The sequence below is a fragment of the Nelumbo nucifera genome, chromosome 1 (genome assembly GCF_055504915.1).
Source record: "Nelumbo nucifera cultivar China Antique chromosome 1, China Antique-T2T, whole genome shotgun sequence".
In the NCBI taxonomy this organism is placed as follows: domain Eukaryota; kingdom Viridiplantae; phylum Streptophyta; class Magnoliopsida; order Proteales; family Nelumbonaceae; genus Nelumbo; species Nelumbo nucifera.
In genome coordinates, this window is record NC_142649.1 from 130603071 (window position 1) to 130617186 (window position 14116).

Consider the following 14116-nt stretch of genomic DNA (forward strand, 5'->3'; position numbering starts at 1 on the left):
ATAGATTTATAGAAGACCTTTGAGTAGAGAGCAGTCATGGAAAGGGTGGATTGGCCAAGAATTGATGATGGAGTGGCAAGGTGGCTGGAAAGGGATTTCAAGGAAGAAGAGATTAAGAAAGTTGTCTTTCTAATGGATTGATCCAAGGCTCCGGGTCCAGCTGGCTTTACAATGGGCTTTTATCAAGACTGTTGGGAGGTGGTGAAAGAGGATTTAGTTGAATTCTTTAAGGAATTTGCAGACAATCACACTATAAGCCCTGGAATTAATGCCACTTTTTTGGCCCTGATACCTAAGAAAATTGATGCCAACCACCCAAAAGATTTTAGGCCTATTAGTCTGGTGACAAACATCTATAAAATTCTGGCTAAAGTGCTCTCATTGAGGATCAAAATAGTCCTCCCTTCTATCATTAGTGAAACACAGGGGGCTTTCATTCAAGGGCGACAAATAACATATCAGATCTTAATTGCAAATGAGTGTGTGGAGGAAATGAAAATGTCTAGTAAGAGAGGATTCATTTGTAAATTGGATCTTGACAAGGCCTATGATCTGGTGGACTGGAAGTTTCTATTAGAGGTTATGCAAAACTGTGGGTTTGGGGACAAGTGGTGTAATTGGATCTTTGGGTGTATCAGTACTTGTCACTACTCTATTCTGGTAAATGGTATGGTGAGGGACTTTTTTCCAGCTTGCAGGGGTGTCAGGCAAGGGGATCCACTCTCACCATTCCTTTTTACCTTAGTAGCTGATGTGATTAGTAGGATCATTACTAAGACTGACAGAGAAGATGCCATTAGGGATTGGAGAATAGGGAGACACCAAGTTCCTGTCACCCACCTTCAGTTTGCAGATGACCTAATGATCTTTTGTGAAGGTCTTAGCGAAAAGGTAGCAAACCTAAAGGAGCTAATAAAAGGTTTTGAAAGTATCTCTAATTTGAGAATAAATCTAGAAAAGAGCTGCATAGCGGGTATAAATTTGGAGGTAGGGGAGGTCGAGGCTATTGCGGAGTGTCTTGAGTGTTCCACTTCTGCTTGGCCTATGCCATATTTAGGGCTTCCTTTAGGGGCAAATCCTAGGGAGAGTATATTTTGGACCCCAGTGATAGAAAAGTTTGAGAAGAGATTAGCCTCATGGAAAAGGAATTATATCTCTTTAGGAGGGAGAATTACCCTAATAAGAGCTACCTTGGCTAACTTACCTACCTATTATTTGTCTGTTTTTAGGATACCAATTAGGGAAGCTAGGAAACTAGAGAAGTTGATGAGAGATTTCTTATGGGAACCGGGACAAGAAAAAAAGGATCACTTAGTTAATTGGGAAATTGTGTGCAAAACTAAAGAAGAGGGGGGTTTGGGACTTGGGAGGGTAACTAGAAAAAATCAAACTCTGTTAGGGAAATGGTTATGGCGATGGCCTTTGGAAAGAGAGAGATTGTGGCATGAGGTGGTGGGAAGCATTCATGGGAGGTTAGAGAATGGATGGGATGCTGGTGTATCGAGGCAAGCTAACCTAGCAACACCTTGGAAGGCTATTCACAACACCCTTCCTCAATTCCTTAATTTTATTAGGTATGAAGTTTGTTCTGGCAACTCTGTCCATTTTTGGGAGGATATTTGGGTAGGAGACACACCGTAAAAGGATTTGTTCCCTTCGCTATTTTTTATTTCTTTGTACAAAAAAGTGGTGGTCTCAAAATTTGTCTCACCTTTGGGAACACCCTTAGATCCTACTTGGGATTTCGGGTTTCGTAGAGGTCTTAGGGATGATGAAATTGATTCTCTTTCTGCTTTGCTTGGTTGTCTTAATCAGGTTTGTTTGGATCTCTCCAAGCCAGATAAGAGGGTTTGGACTCCTAGACCCAATGGAACCTTCACTTGTGCTTCTTTCTTCAAGTCCATCTCTCAACTTTCTACTCACCAACCCTTTCCGTCAAAAGAAATTTGGTGTAGGCCAGTTAAAAATTATGGCATTTTATTGGGAAGTATTCCATGGAAAAGTACACACTTTAGATAACCTACAAAAGAGAAGACCTTTCCTCTGTATTTCTCCTAATTGGTGTATCCTCTGTAGAGCTCACGGTGAGGATTGTTACCATCTATTAATATCTTATCCCTTTTCTGCAGACCTTTGGGCTTGGCTACTTTTGTTGTTTGGGGATAGTTGGAGTCTACTTGCAGAAGTTCACATGCTCTTCAACCATTCTACCTTTTATTGGCCTACAAAAATAGGGAGAATTGTATGGAGATGTGCTCGTGCTGCTTTGATTTGGACTCTTTGGGAAGAAAGAAACCTTAGAATCTTTCAAGAAATGGAAAGGAGCAGCTAGGATTTGAAAGACTGTGTTGAATAGGGCAATACATTGGCTGAAGACCTTGGAAATCTTTCATCAACCACTCTACCATTCTACCTTTTATTGGCCTACAAAAATAGGGAGAATTATGTGGAGTTGTGCTCGTGCTGCTTTGATTTGGACTCTTTGGGAAGAAAGAAATCTTAGAATCTTTCAAGAAAAGGAAAGGAGCAGCCAGGATTTGAAAGACTGTGTGTTGAATAGGGCAATACATTGGCTGAAGACCTTGGAAATCTTTCATCAATTCTCCTTTAATGACCTTTGGAGAAATTGGTCAGCAGTAGCGAGGTGTTCATCTCTTAAGGACAAATCAATTACAAGCTGGTCTTCTCCATCCGAATGCTCACTAAAGTTGAACTTTGATGGAAGTAGCATGGGTAATCCAGGTTTATCCGGAATGGGGGGTGCTTTGAGAAATGCGAAGGGAGAGATTTTGTTGCTTTACTCAGGTCCCTTGGGATTTGGGAACTTCATTAGGGCAGAACTTTTAACTGTTGTACAAGGGGTGCAATTTGCAAACCAGCTGGGGGTACAACAACTAATAATTGAGGGGGACTCCAAAGTGGTGGTGGGTTGGTTGAAAAATTCTGAAGAGGCTATGTGGCGATACAAGAATGAAATGAAGAAATTCAGTTGGTTGATAAGGAATATGTTGGTCACTGTACAGTGGGTGGGGAGATCAGCAAATACTTTGTCAGATATGTTAGCTAAGCAAGGGGTAAATAGGGAAGAATTATTTTGGGCTTAGTTGTGATTCTTGTTTTTCTTTCCTAGTTTACTTGTAAGATTCAAGGAGGGACTGCAGCTCGCGCCTCTCGCTGGGATGATGTATGAATTCACTCTAAATTTGCTTCTGAATCAATAAATTTATTATTATTCATCAAAAAAGAAAAAAAAATTAGGGGCATATCATAATCTTCTTCCATGTCCAAAACGATGAAGTCAACAGGAAAAATAAATTTATCTACTTTTACTAAAACATCTTCCACTACTCCCCTTGGATATTTGATACTTCTGTCAGCCAATCGTAGAGAAACAGTGGTTGGTGTTGGCTCCTTCAACCCAAGTTTCCTAAAGACAGAAAAAGGTATCAAATTAATGCTTGCACCAAGATCACATAAATCCTTATCAAAATTAATTTCGCCAATGGTGCACGAAATAGAGAAGCTCCCTAGATCCTTGAGTTTTGGAGGTAATTTATTTTGTAGGATTGTTGAGCATTCCTCATTAAGTTTTACCATCTCAAACTCCTCCAACATTCTTTTGTTTGAAATTATTTCCTTAAAAAGTTTGGCATAACTTGGCATCTGAGAAATAGCATCAAGAAGAAGAATATTAATATGCAACTTTTGAAACACCTCTAGAAATGTAGCAAATTGCTTATCCAAGTTAGCCTTAAGAAATCTTTTAGGAAAAGGAAGAGGGGGTTTGTAGGATTTTAAATTAAGAGTAGAAGAACTTCCCTTTTTCTCCGTTGATGACTTGTAGTTTCCTTCTTTGGCTTCAAGGTTTCGGCTTTCTTCCTCTTTTACCTGCTCATTATCTTTTTCTTCTTTTCTAAGTTCTTTTCCACTTCGCAGAGTGACGACCTTTACTTATTCCCTGGGATTTTTCTCGGTATTGCTAGGTAATCCTCCTTGTAGTTTTGCTGAAATTGCTTGAGCAAGTTGTCCAATTTGAGTTTCCAACCCTTGAATTCTTGCCTCCATACTGTTGATAAATTTTGCCATCATATCCTCTAAATTTGGCTTCTTCTCTTGTGGATTTTGTTATTGTTGCTGCTGAAAACCGGGAGGTGCTCTTTGTTGGTTATTACTCCAAGAAAAATTTGGATGGCTTCTCCATCCTGGATTGTAAGTGTTGGAGTAGGGATTGAAATTGGACATGTTGTCACCTTAAGAAACAAAATTAGCTTGTTCAGAAGAAGAAGAAAATGGATTTCCTACTTGACAGTCTACACTAGTGTGTCCCCCTTGCCCACAAAGCTCACAAGAAGGGAATGGAACAGAAGAAATACTCATAGCTGAAACCCCCAAATTTTCCAATTTCTTATTTAATGTAGCAAGTTGAATTGATAATGTAGTGATAGAATCGACATTATAAATTCCAACTCCCTTTTTATTTGCTCTCTCATTGCCCCATTGATAGCTATTGGCCGCCATCTCCTCCAAAAGTTCATACGCTTCTTCGAGAGTTTTTCTCATAAGGGTACCACCTGCAGCTGCATCTAACATTGAACGATTAGATTGATTAATGCCACTATGAAAAGTTTGCACTTGCATCCAAACAGGTAGACCATGGTGAGGACAGTTCCTAAGCAGTTCCTTAAATCTCTCCCACGACTCATATAAGGTTTCATTATCAAATTGAGAAAAAATTGTTGTCATTCCTTAATTTAGCCGTTTTAGCAGGTGGAAAATACTTCGATAAAAACTTTTGTGCCAAGTCATCCAATGTAGTAAGCGAATCTGCAGGAAGAGAGTTAAGCCAATCTTTTGCTTTGTCCCTTAAGGAGAAAGGAAATAACCTAAGTCTAATGGCATCATCACTAACTCCATTATGCTTAAAAGTATCACATATTTCAAGAAAATTAGCAATATGAGAGTTAGGGTCATCATTGAGGCCAGAAAATTGCACACTCATCTGGATCATCTGAATAATTGCAGGCTTAATCTCAAAACTGTTTGCTTGCACATTCGACCTCCTAGTGCTTGATGTAGTACCATCCAGAGTAGGTATAGCATAGGAGATCAATGTCCTTGGATTATTTTGGTCTTGAGCCATCTTGTTCTTTCTCCCTTGTTCGCTTTGTCAAAGTCCTTTCGATTTCTTGATCAAGGGGTATTAATTCTCCACCCCTTGTGCATGTCATGCACCACGAACCTTCAAAGAAAAGAGAAAAAAAATTTTAAATTTCCTAAAAAATTTTATAAAGCTGAACCCAATAGAAAAGAAAATTTTAAATCCGAAAATAAAACAAATAGATGTTCAATCTAAGGCTAATTCAGGTAGTTTTGATATGCAATAAACTAGTCCCCGACAATGGCGCCAAAAACTTGTTGTGTAATTTATGCACAGTTAATTCAGGCAAGTGTACCTTAGTCAAATGTGTGTATAATGATGAGAAAAGTGTCGATCCCATAGAGACTAGATCACAGTACTAAATCAATTTTAAACTAACCTAAGTTGAACTCGTAAATCAATTGAAGGAAAAAACTAAAAGAATTAATGCAAATCCAAGAACTTAATTAAAAACTGAATTGATGGATGAGTGCAGTTAGGGTTTAGATTTCATTAAATCAAGGTTATATAATTACCTATTTAATCCAACCCAAGACCGAAATTACCCTAAGGTATATTAAAGTTATTTGCATGTGATGGTGGATTTCCCTAAATTAATTAATAAGCTTTCTCAAGTCATATTAATCCTTTATTAATCAAATTCTACCATCAAATTTCTAAGTGGTTGTCAAAAGGAAAAATAAGCATTGATTTCTTTGGAAACCTCTAATCGTAGAAGGGGATTTGACTCACTAAGATTCATTGATTCCCACACATGAGCTAATCATTTTTTGATATCATAGTCTATCATGCGATTTTTATTCCTATTGATCTAATTCATAACAATCCTTTGGTCAGTGATGCATAAATCATCAAATCATTAAAAGATTGGCCAATTCTTTTAAAGCATTAAGCATAACAATAAAAATTCCTCATGCAAATAATAAAGGTCTTGAATTGAATTAAACAAATAACTATATAATCTTAATTAGCTGTTTGAATCACCTCAATCCAAGTTGTAGGCAGAAAGTTATGCCCAAAATACGGGAACAATATCAAAACAGGAAATTTCCTGATTTTTGTGCATACGTATCAAATCCGATTTCAATGGATTCTCTCCTTCATGGCTACATCATGGAGCATCATTGGTGCATGGTCCTTCCTCTATGATTATCTTGATCAATTAAATCGAAGTCCTCCTTAAAATTGCACAATTAAGCTCCAAATCATCTTGCAAGACAATTTCATCATAATTAGTGCAATACCATGCTAATTCTAAAAACATTATTACCAAAATCATCAAGTTAGAGGTATGAAAATATGTACAAATATAGGCTTATCAACTAAGACCCATAATTCCTCTGTAATCTTCTTTTGTATAAAACTTTCATTTGGTATTGTCATCTTGGCCATGTGTCTTCATTTGTATAAAACTTTTGTTTCCTAGTTTGTTTTAGTTTGGTTCTAGTCCGCAATGTGATGTTTGTCATCTTTCAAAACATTGTAAAACATTATATTTTGCAAGTAATAAAAGGAGTAATGTTGCTTTTCATTTGATACATACTGATATTTGGGGTCCATACTCTATTTCTTGCATGGGTGGATGTATGTATATTCTCTTCCTTGATGATTATTTATTTATTTATTTTGAAGAATCGAGAAAAAGATTTCATTAAAAGAAATAAGAGTTACATCCTAACATCCTCGGTTGTCTAGTTGACACACCACATACATTCTGAAAACTTCAAATTGAAAATGATTCTACATTACAAGGCTATAATTCTAGGGTATTCCGAAAATTTTCCATCAAATCGTCCTTGGAGACTTGGTTGAAAGCTGGATGTCTGAGAACCCATTCTGAAATCAGATTGGTCACTGCAGCTACCATATATTCAATGTTGTTTGACCTATTCTAAAAAACTCTTCTGTTTCTCTCCCTCCAGATAGACCAACTTACTGCAAAAGGGACAGAACTGAAGTTGATGGATCGAATCCACTCACCCCAAATAGAAAGGAAAAGAACTTCCATATGAAGCTTGCTATACTGCATTAAGTATACTTTGGCTATACTTGATGAAGAGTATAGATGAAGTACCTTCAATTGTTAAGAATTTCTTCAACATGATGGAAACACAATTTGAGAAAAAATAATAAAATAAGATTTGACAATTCAAAGTATTTTGAGAAACATCTACAAATATTCCTTGAATGAAAGGGTGTAATTCATTAAATATCACATTCAAATACACCCTAATAGAATGAGGTATTAGAAAGGAAAAATAGGCATGTGGTTAAAGTTGCTAGAAAAGCTTGTTATTGCAGATGCATGTTCCAACTCGCTTTTTGAGGAGATGCAGTCCAAACAACTATGTACCCATAAATAGACTTGTGGACCCTTCATCTTCATTCTCCTCCTCATCTCTTATTTCTTGATGAGCCAGCCTTCAATCTTCCTCTCAAGGTTTTTGGTTGTGTTTTCTTTGTTCGTTATATAAATCCTGCTCTTCTAAAGTTTGATCCAAAGTTTATCAAGTGTGTTTTCCTTGGGTACTCTCTTGTCTAGAAAGGTTATAGATGTCTTAATCATCAGTCTAGTAAGAGAAGTATGTATCCAAGGATGCCACCTTCTTGAGTCAATTCCTTTGTATCAATCATCTCATCATTCTCTTTAGGGGAGAGTTAGTGATGATCAGACTCCATTTGGTCTTCGTGTTCCTACTCTAGTTAGTACTTCTGATCCTTTTTTTCTCCTTCTTCTATTTGCATTGATAACCCTATTTTGTCTTCTCATGCTCCTGTGCGGCCATCATCATCGTTGTAGTAGTTTTGCATTAGGTGAAAGAAGAAGGTTTCTCTTGAGACTGAACATCCACCACAATCTAACCCCTTGGATTCAAGTAATCCAGGTAACCAACTTATTGAACTTGAGCCTCTCATTGATTTTGATCCTCTTGTTGATTTTGATCCCAAGTCTTCTTCCTCTACCTCCATTTGTGTCATTATGTCTTTTTTGTCCACTATTCCAGTCTTTGTATTAGACGAATATGAAGAATGTGTTTCTTAATGGTGATCTTTAGGAAGAAGTGTATATGGAATTGCCCCTAGGAGTGAATATCCTAGGTGGTGAAGGGAAGGTATGCTGCTTGAAGAAATCTCTCTATGGCCCCAAGCTATCACTCGAAGCTTGGTTTGATAGATTTAGAAAGCTGTCTTGAATATTCAATTCAAGAAATCTCAATCTAATCACACCTTATTCATAAGGAGAGTTTGTGGGTATGTAACTATGTTGATAGTGTATGTTGATGACATTGCCACCATATGGGATGATATGCCTGACATTGTTGAATTGAAGGTTTTCCTTTCTTCTGAATTTAAGATCAAGGATCTTGGAAACCTGGATACTTCCTTTGGATTATGGTGTCAAGGTTGAAGAGAGGAATTTGTATTTCACAAGCAATATATGTTCTTGATATGCTTCAACAAGTGGGGAATTGGGATACAAGCCAAATGGAACTCCTATGAATTCCAATCATAAGTTAGGGGCTGATGATGGATATATTCTTCTAGATAAGGATGCCTACCATAGATTAGTTGGCCCCCTTCTTTATCTTTGTTTGACCAGGCTTGATATATCATATGATGCGAGTATTGTAAGTCAATATATGCGCAGGCCTACAACATCTCATGTGTAGGAAGTGAACTGGATCCTTTAATATTTAAAGGGATGTCCAAGTAAAGGGATACTATATTCTAACCATAGACATCTTAAAGTTGAAGCATATGCAGATGCAATTGGTAGGTTCTGTTGATGATAGACATTCTACTTTTGGGTATTGTACTGTGGTTAGTGGTAATGTTGTATCATGGAGAAGTAAAAAGTAGTCTGTTGTGGTCCAATCTAGTGCAGAGGCAAAATACAGAGTGATGGCTCAAGGAATTTCAGAACTGTTGTGGATAAAGAATTTGTCGACAAAGATGGAGATACAGGCTAATATCCCAATGAGAGTGTATTGTGACAACTAAGCAGCCATAAATATAGTTCATAGACTTGTCCAACATGGTCATGCAAAACACATTGAAGTGGACTAGAACTTCATTAGGGAGAGGATTTCTAGCGGAGGGATTTGCTTGCCCTTTGTGAAATTTGGAGATTAGTTGGCTGATTGCCTCACAAGGGTGTTACCAAGCTGAAGCTTGACGACAACTTATGCAAGCTGAGCATGATAGTATTTTTTGTGTTTGTATTTACATTTGCAATGAGGTGTGTAATGGAGGTTATTTTTATAATTATTCTCATTAATATTTATACTATATATAAAAGTGTGAATGCAATGTGAAACTTATTTTGGACTAAAATTACCCTCTACTTCTTTGTTTAATGCTAGCTTTAATGGATACTAAAATGCCTATGTTTGTGTATTTAATCCATCTCTAATTGTAAGGGTTGAAAATGTAACTTCAATTATTACTTTCCACCACATTTAATCCCCTCTCATTAAGTCTTATACTTAAGGTATTAAATCCTATATTTTTAAGTTATTTTCACTAAAATGCTTCTAATTAGATCTCTGTCCATATTTTTGATAATATAAAACCATATATTTTAAAACTGACTCAAACGCAAAACCAATTTTTATCAAAGTGGTGGCTAAGTAATTCAACCATCTGAATCAAATTGATCAACCTACGAAGTCCTAGTTAGGTATTAAAATTTTAAAAATAGAAAATTACAAAAATGCAGAAAAAAAATTAGTCACATTTGTAATATTTTTTTAATCAAATTAAAAAAATAAGTGTAATAAAAAGAATTATTTTTATTATATAATAATGAAAATGAAATGCATAATTTAAAACTAACCAAAAATGAAATATAAAAAGTAATAATAAATAGTCCAACTTTTGGTTAAATGTGTTAACCTTTAATGTCATAAATAATTAATAAAAACTAATAAAATATAAAAATACAAAAATGAAAAAATACGTAAATTTTGCATAAAAAAAGCATTTAGGTATAGGAATGGCAACGGGTTGAGGAAGTTAGGTCCCCGTCAGGGATGGGGAAATTTGCCATCCCTATTTAGGCACATGTATAATATCACATATTGATCATATTAAATAAAAAGTAAGTGTGATATATTAGAATTATTTTTACACACAAAAATACAAAAAATTGTAGAGAAAATTGAACACATCTATAATTCTATATTTACACTACTATTAAAAATATGAATAAGATTGTGGAACTTTTTTTATTAAAATACTCATTTTTCAATTTAGTCCCTATTTAATTGTAAGGTTTAAATTTCATTTTTTTTAATACTTAAGACAACACACACTATTCAATAGTGGTAACAACAGGATTTAAATCCACATCTCTATTGGTCTACTACTTTTCATCTCATTCAATTCCCTCTATTTAAATCTTACATTTTTTTGATAAATGAACAAAAAAAAGAAGATACACCCAAAAGAGAAAACACTACGAAAAGAAGAGTTTAGCCAACCTGTCAATGATACTTGAACCCAATCTTTTTTTTTTTTTGATGAATACTTGAACCCTCGAAAAGACTTGAACCCAATCTTTTCGAACCACCGTTGACCCGGATGGTTAGCCTATCGGCCCAGGAACTGTCCAGGCAACCAGTTCCATTTTTCCCCAAACCTGGTCCCTGGCAAAAGGCTATTGAATTGGTCAACGACCCATTGACCCAAGCGGTCGAACCGTTGACCCGTTCATGTTTTTTGGTCATTTTTTATTTTAATTATTTTTAATTTTGTTGTCAGAACAGGGCGTCCATTCGAATCGAATGGTTAAACTGTTGACCCAAAAACCAGTTTCCTGAATGGTTCCAGTTTTGGGTTGTTTTTTAAAACATTGCTTGAAACTTCACAACTCTAACCGAGTATCACATATTTGGATGAGGTTCTTATATAATCAGATTTGGATTTTGCAATCTGCATCTGATTAATAAAAATAAAGCAAACAAATATAAAAATGAAAAAAAGAAAATACATAAAATTTACAGAAAATTTTGGATATAATAATATTATCATTATCATCGTCTAGAATTGCCATGTGCAAAGCACGTGCATGCTTACTAGTAAAAGAAAATAGATTAGGGTATGCGAGGTGATTTTGAATCTCACCCCCATTCATTTGAAAGTCTCTTCTTCTTCTCTTAATTGCACCTACTCTCTTGCAACTGTTGTGATAAAGACCATGCTCTATTTGTCTTTTGTGGCATGCCTAAAGTTATCCTTGTCTCTTAGTTGCTTTACATCCTTTGAATTCATGTCTTTCTAGTATGCAATTTAGTGAAGTTGTTTAACATTATGGTGGTATTGTTTTTACAGGATTTTTATGACTTGTGGCCTCAGAAATTTCAGTACAAGACAAATGGTGTTACACAGGTACATAACAACGTATTTTTAACGGTGTTGTAAGTCAATATTTGAACTTCTTGTCCTTAAACAAAATATCAATGCGCCAATGTGGTTGTTCCTTCTTTTCTTTTTTTCTTTTTTTTTTTGGGGGGGGGGGTCTCTTGGAGCTTCAAAAAGTGACATGATTACAAGCAGGATAGTTATGACAAAATAACATCCATATATGATTGTACCTTAGCAATATGAGAACCCCTTTGCAAGTTCTTCCATCTAAATCTCAATAATTCTTCCTTAGGTAATTCAGGGCCTTCAGGAATTAGAAGGTTATTCATAAACAGTAAAATGAGGTTAATCATTCTAAATGGCCTTCTGTGGCAGCTAGATGCATGTATTTTTCTCTCACCTTTTACCATCAAGTATGCTCTTTAGTTATTTTGGAATGAGGGGGGTAAAATTGTGGCATTATCTTCGGGTCCAATCAATTTTGGAGGCTCCCAAAGGGCTGAACTCTATACTGTATTGGAAGGGGTGAAATAGCCAAAAGATATGAATGTGGATAAATTGATTATAGAGGGAGACTCGGTAGTGGTGATTAGGTGGCTGAAGAATGTTGGCATGGTTTGGGCTTATAAGGAAGAAATAAAAGATTTAAATGGATAACAAGGAATACGTCTATTAAAGTTCAATGGGTGCAAAGATCGGCAAATGGCTATGATAAACTAGCCAAACAGGGGGTCATTACAGAACAATTTTGTTGGGCTTAAGTATAATTTGTAATTTATGTGAGTGGAGAGGTTAGCAAGTAGTTATTTTGAAAAATGAGTGCTCCTTTTAGCATGCTCAGGACCAGTTAACAGATTCGAAAGTGCTATATTTCTATAATTAATAAAGGACTCAGCTAAGTAAAGCATTTCTGGGTAAGTGGATATTGAGGAGGCTAATTAGAATCAAATATGAAAGCTCCAATCCGAATAGTGAGACAAACCCAACCACAGGATCCTTTGGGTCAAGTGTGTGGAAAATGGAAAGGCATTATGAAGTCAAGAAACTTAGTTGCAGATCTGTCAACCTTTAAATTGGGTGACTGGAAGAAGATCTGATTGTGGAAGGACACTGGTGTGTTTCATCCCTTCTCTGCACATCCTATCCACACATCTTTGAGATAGTGCATGATCGGGATGCCACCATAAATGAATGCTATGAAATTGTGAGAGACCAAATCATTTGGCTCCCTCCTTCAAGTAGACATCTTTTATTGGAATACTGATCAGCTGGATGCTCTCCTCGAGTAGCTTAGTCATTATCATCCATGTCCAAGCAATAAAGACTGAAGGTAGTGGAATGCTATAAAAAGATGTAATCTTATCTGTTAAGTGATTCTACAATAAGCTGGAGGAGGGGTGATCTGATGTTCCATGGAAACTTAGCTCAAATTTCAAATTGTATTCAAAAAGTGGGCCACCCTTCTAACAGGCCCCACAAGCTGAAGGACTTAAAATCTTCACAAGACTTGGGCCGAAGCCGTCCAAAAGCCCATTCGATGGATCTGAAAGTAGACCCCCACAGCCCAAGCCCACCTGAGACTCCAAATTTCCTAACTGAACCAATTCCAGAAACACCTCCCAGCTCAGGAAGACAAAGCAGGAAAATCTACAGGCCTCCCTCTTCACCAGAAAATTCAAGTTCTTCCTCTCCCTTCGAGACAGATGGAACTGACACAGATGAAGAACCGAGCTCTTACACGACGGAGACCGAACCAGACCCCAAAGAGGTGGCTCTCTTGAGGGCCAAGGATCTGTTCACTTGGAAGGAAGCTTGGGGAAGTGTAGAAATTCTCGAGCACACTCATCTTGTAAACCCTGAGTACGGGATTGACTGTGAGCCTTCAAGCTTAGAAAGAGATCGAGGACGAGAACCACACACCTACCCTAGAGTTTCCCTTTCCCTTTCCTCTTATTTGCCTGAGTTATTTTCTGCTTCATCTTCCACTCTTGAATCTCACCAAAATTCTCCTCACTGTCTTTCAGGTTTGGACGGAAAGCACTCCCAACCGAGTTTTAACCCACACTATCAAGAAGAGATGATCAATGGGCAAAACAATGCGGACAAACACAAAAGGGATGCTAACCTGAGAAAAGATGTTATTGAGACAGCTGAAAAGTTGGGATTAACTGAAGAAAAGGGAACCTTATACATACAGGATCCGAAAAAGGGGAAAATCGGACCTCAGAAAGTAGAGTTCGTGAAGTGTGGCAAGCAGATTCCTAAACGGGAGCTAAATAGACTTCAATGGGGGATTCGTGGAAAGAAATGGGTTGTTCTTCCTGCTGTAGGCACTTCAGGGGGAATTATCATTGCTTGGAATGAAGAGGAGGTCTCGGGCACTGAAATTGACAAAGGAGAGTTCTCAATCTGAGTTCTTTTCACCAATAACAATGATGGCTTTAACTGGATTTTGACTGGAGTATATGAACCAAACGCTCCCGCAGATAGGCAAAGACTCTGGGAAGAGTTGGATGCTCTACATGAATTTGAGGATATCCCTTGGGTAGTAGGAGGAGACTTTAATGTCACAAGATTCTCTAAAGAAAACTC

The 14116-nt window shown here is 36.8% G+C and overlaps 1 protein-coding gene and 1 non-coding gene across 4 annotated transcripts in view; both read left to right on the top strand.

Moving 5' to 3' along the window:
- LOC104589098 (uncharacterized) overlaps positions 1 to 14116 on the top strand; it is a 116542-nt gene that overhangs the window by 53359 nt on the left and 49067 nt on the right. For all 3 annotated transcript variants that reach the window (XM_088894229.1, XM_088894230.1, XM_088894231.1), the window contains one exon: positions 11492 to 11548. In XM_088894229.1, the coding sequence (XP_088750355.1) occupies positions 11492 to 11548 (57 nt within the window). The remainder of the gene's footprint in view (positions 1 to 11491; positions 11549 to 14116) is intronic.
- On the top strand, positions 4649 to 4753 carry LOC148803828 (small nucleolar RNA R71). Its single transcript, XR_016081601.1, has one exon. It is a non-coding gene; the product is annotated as a small nucleolar RNA R71 (small nucleolar RNA).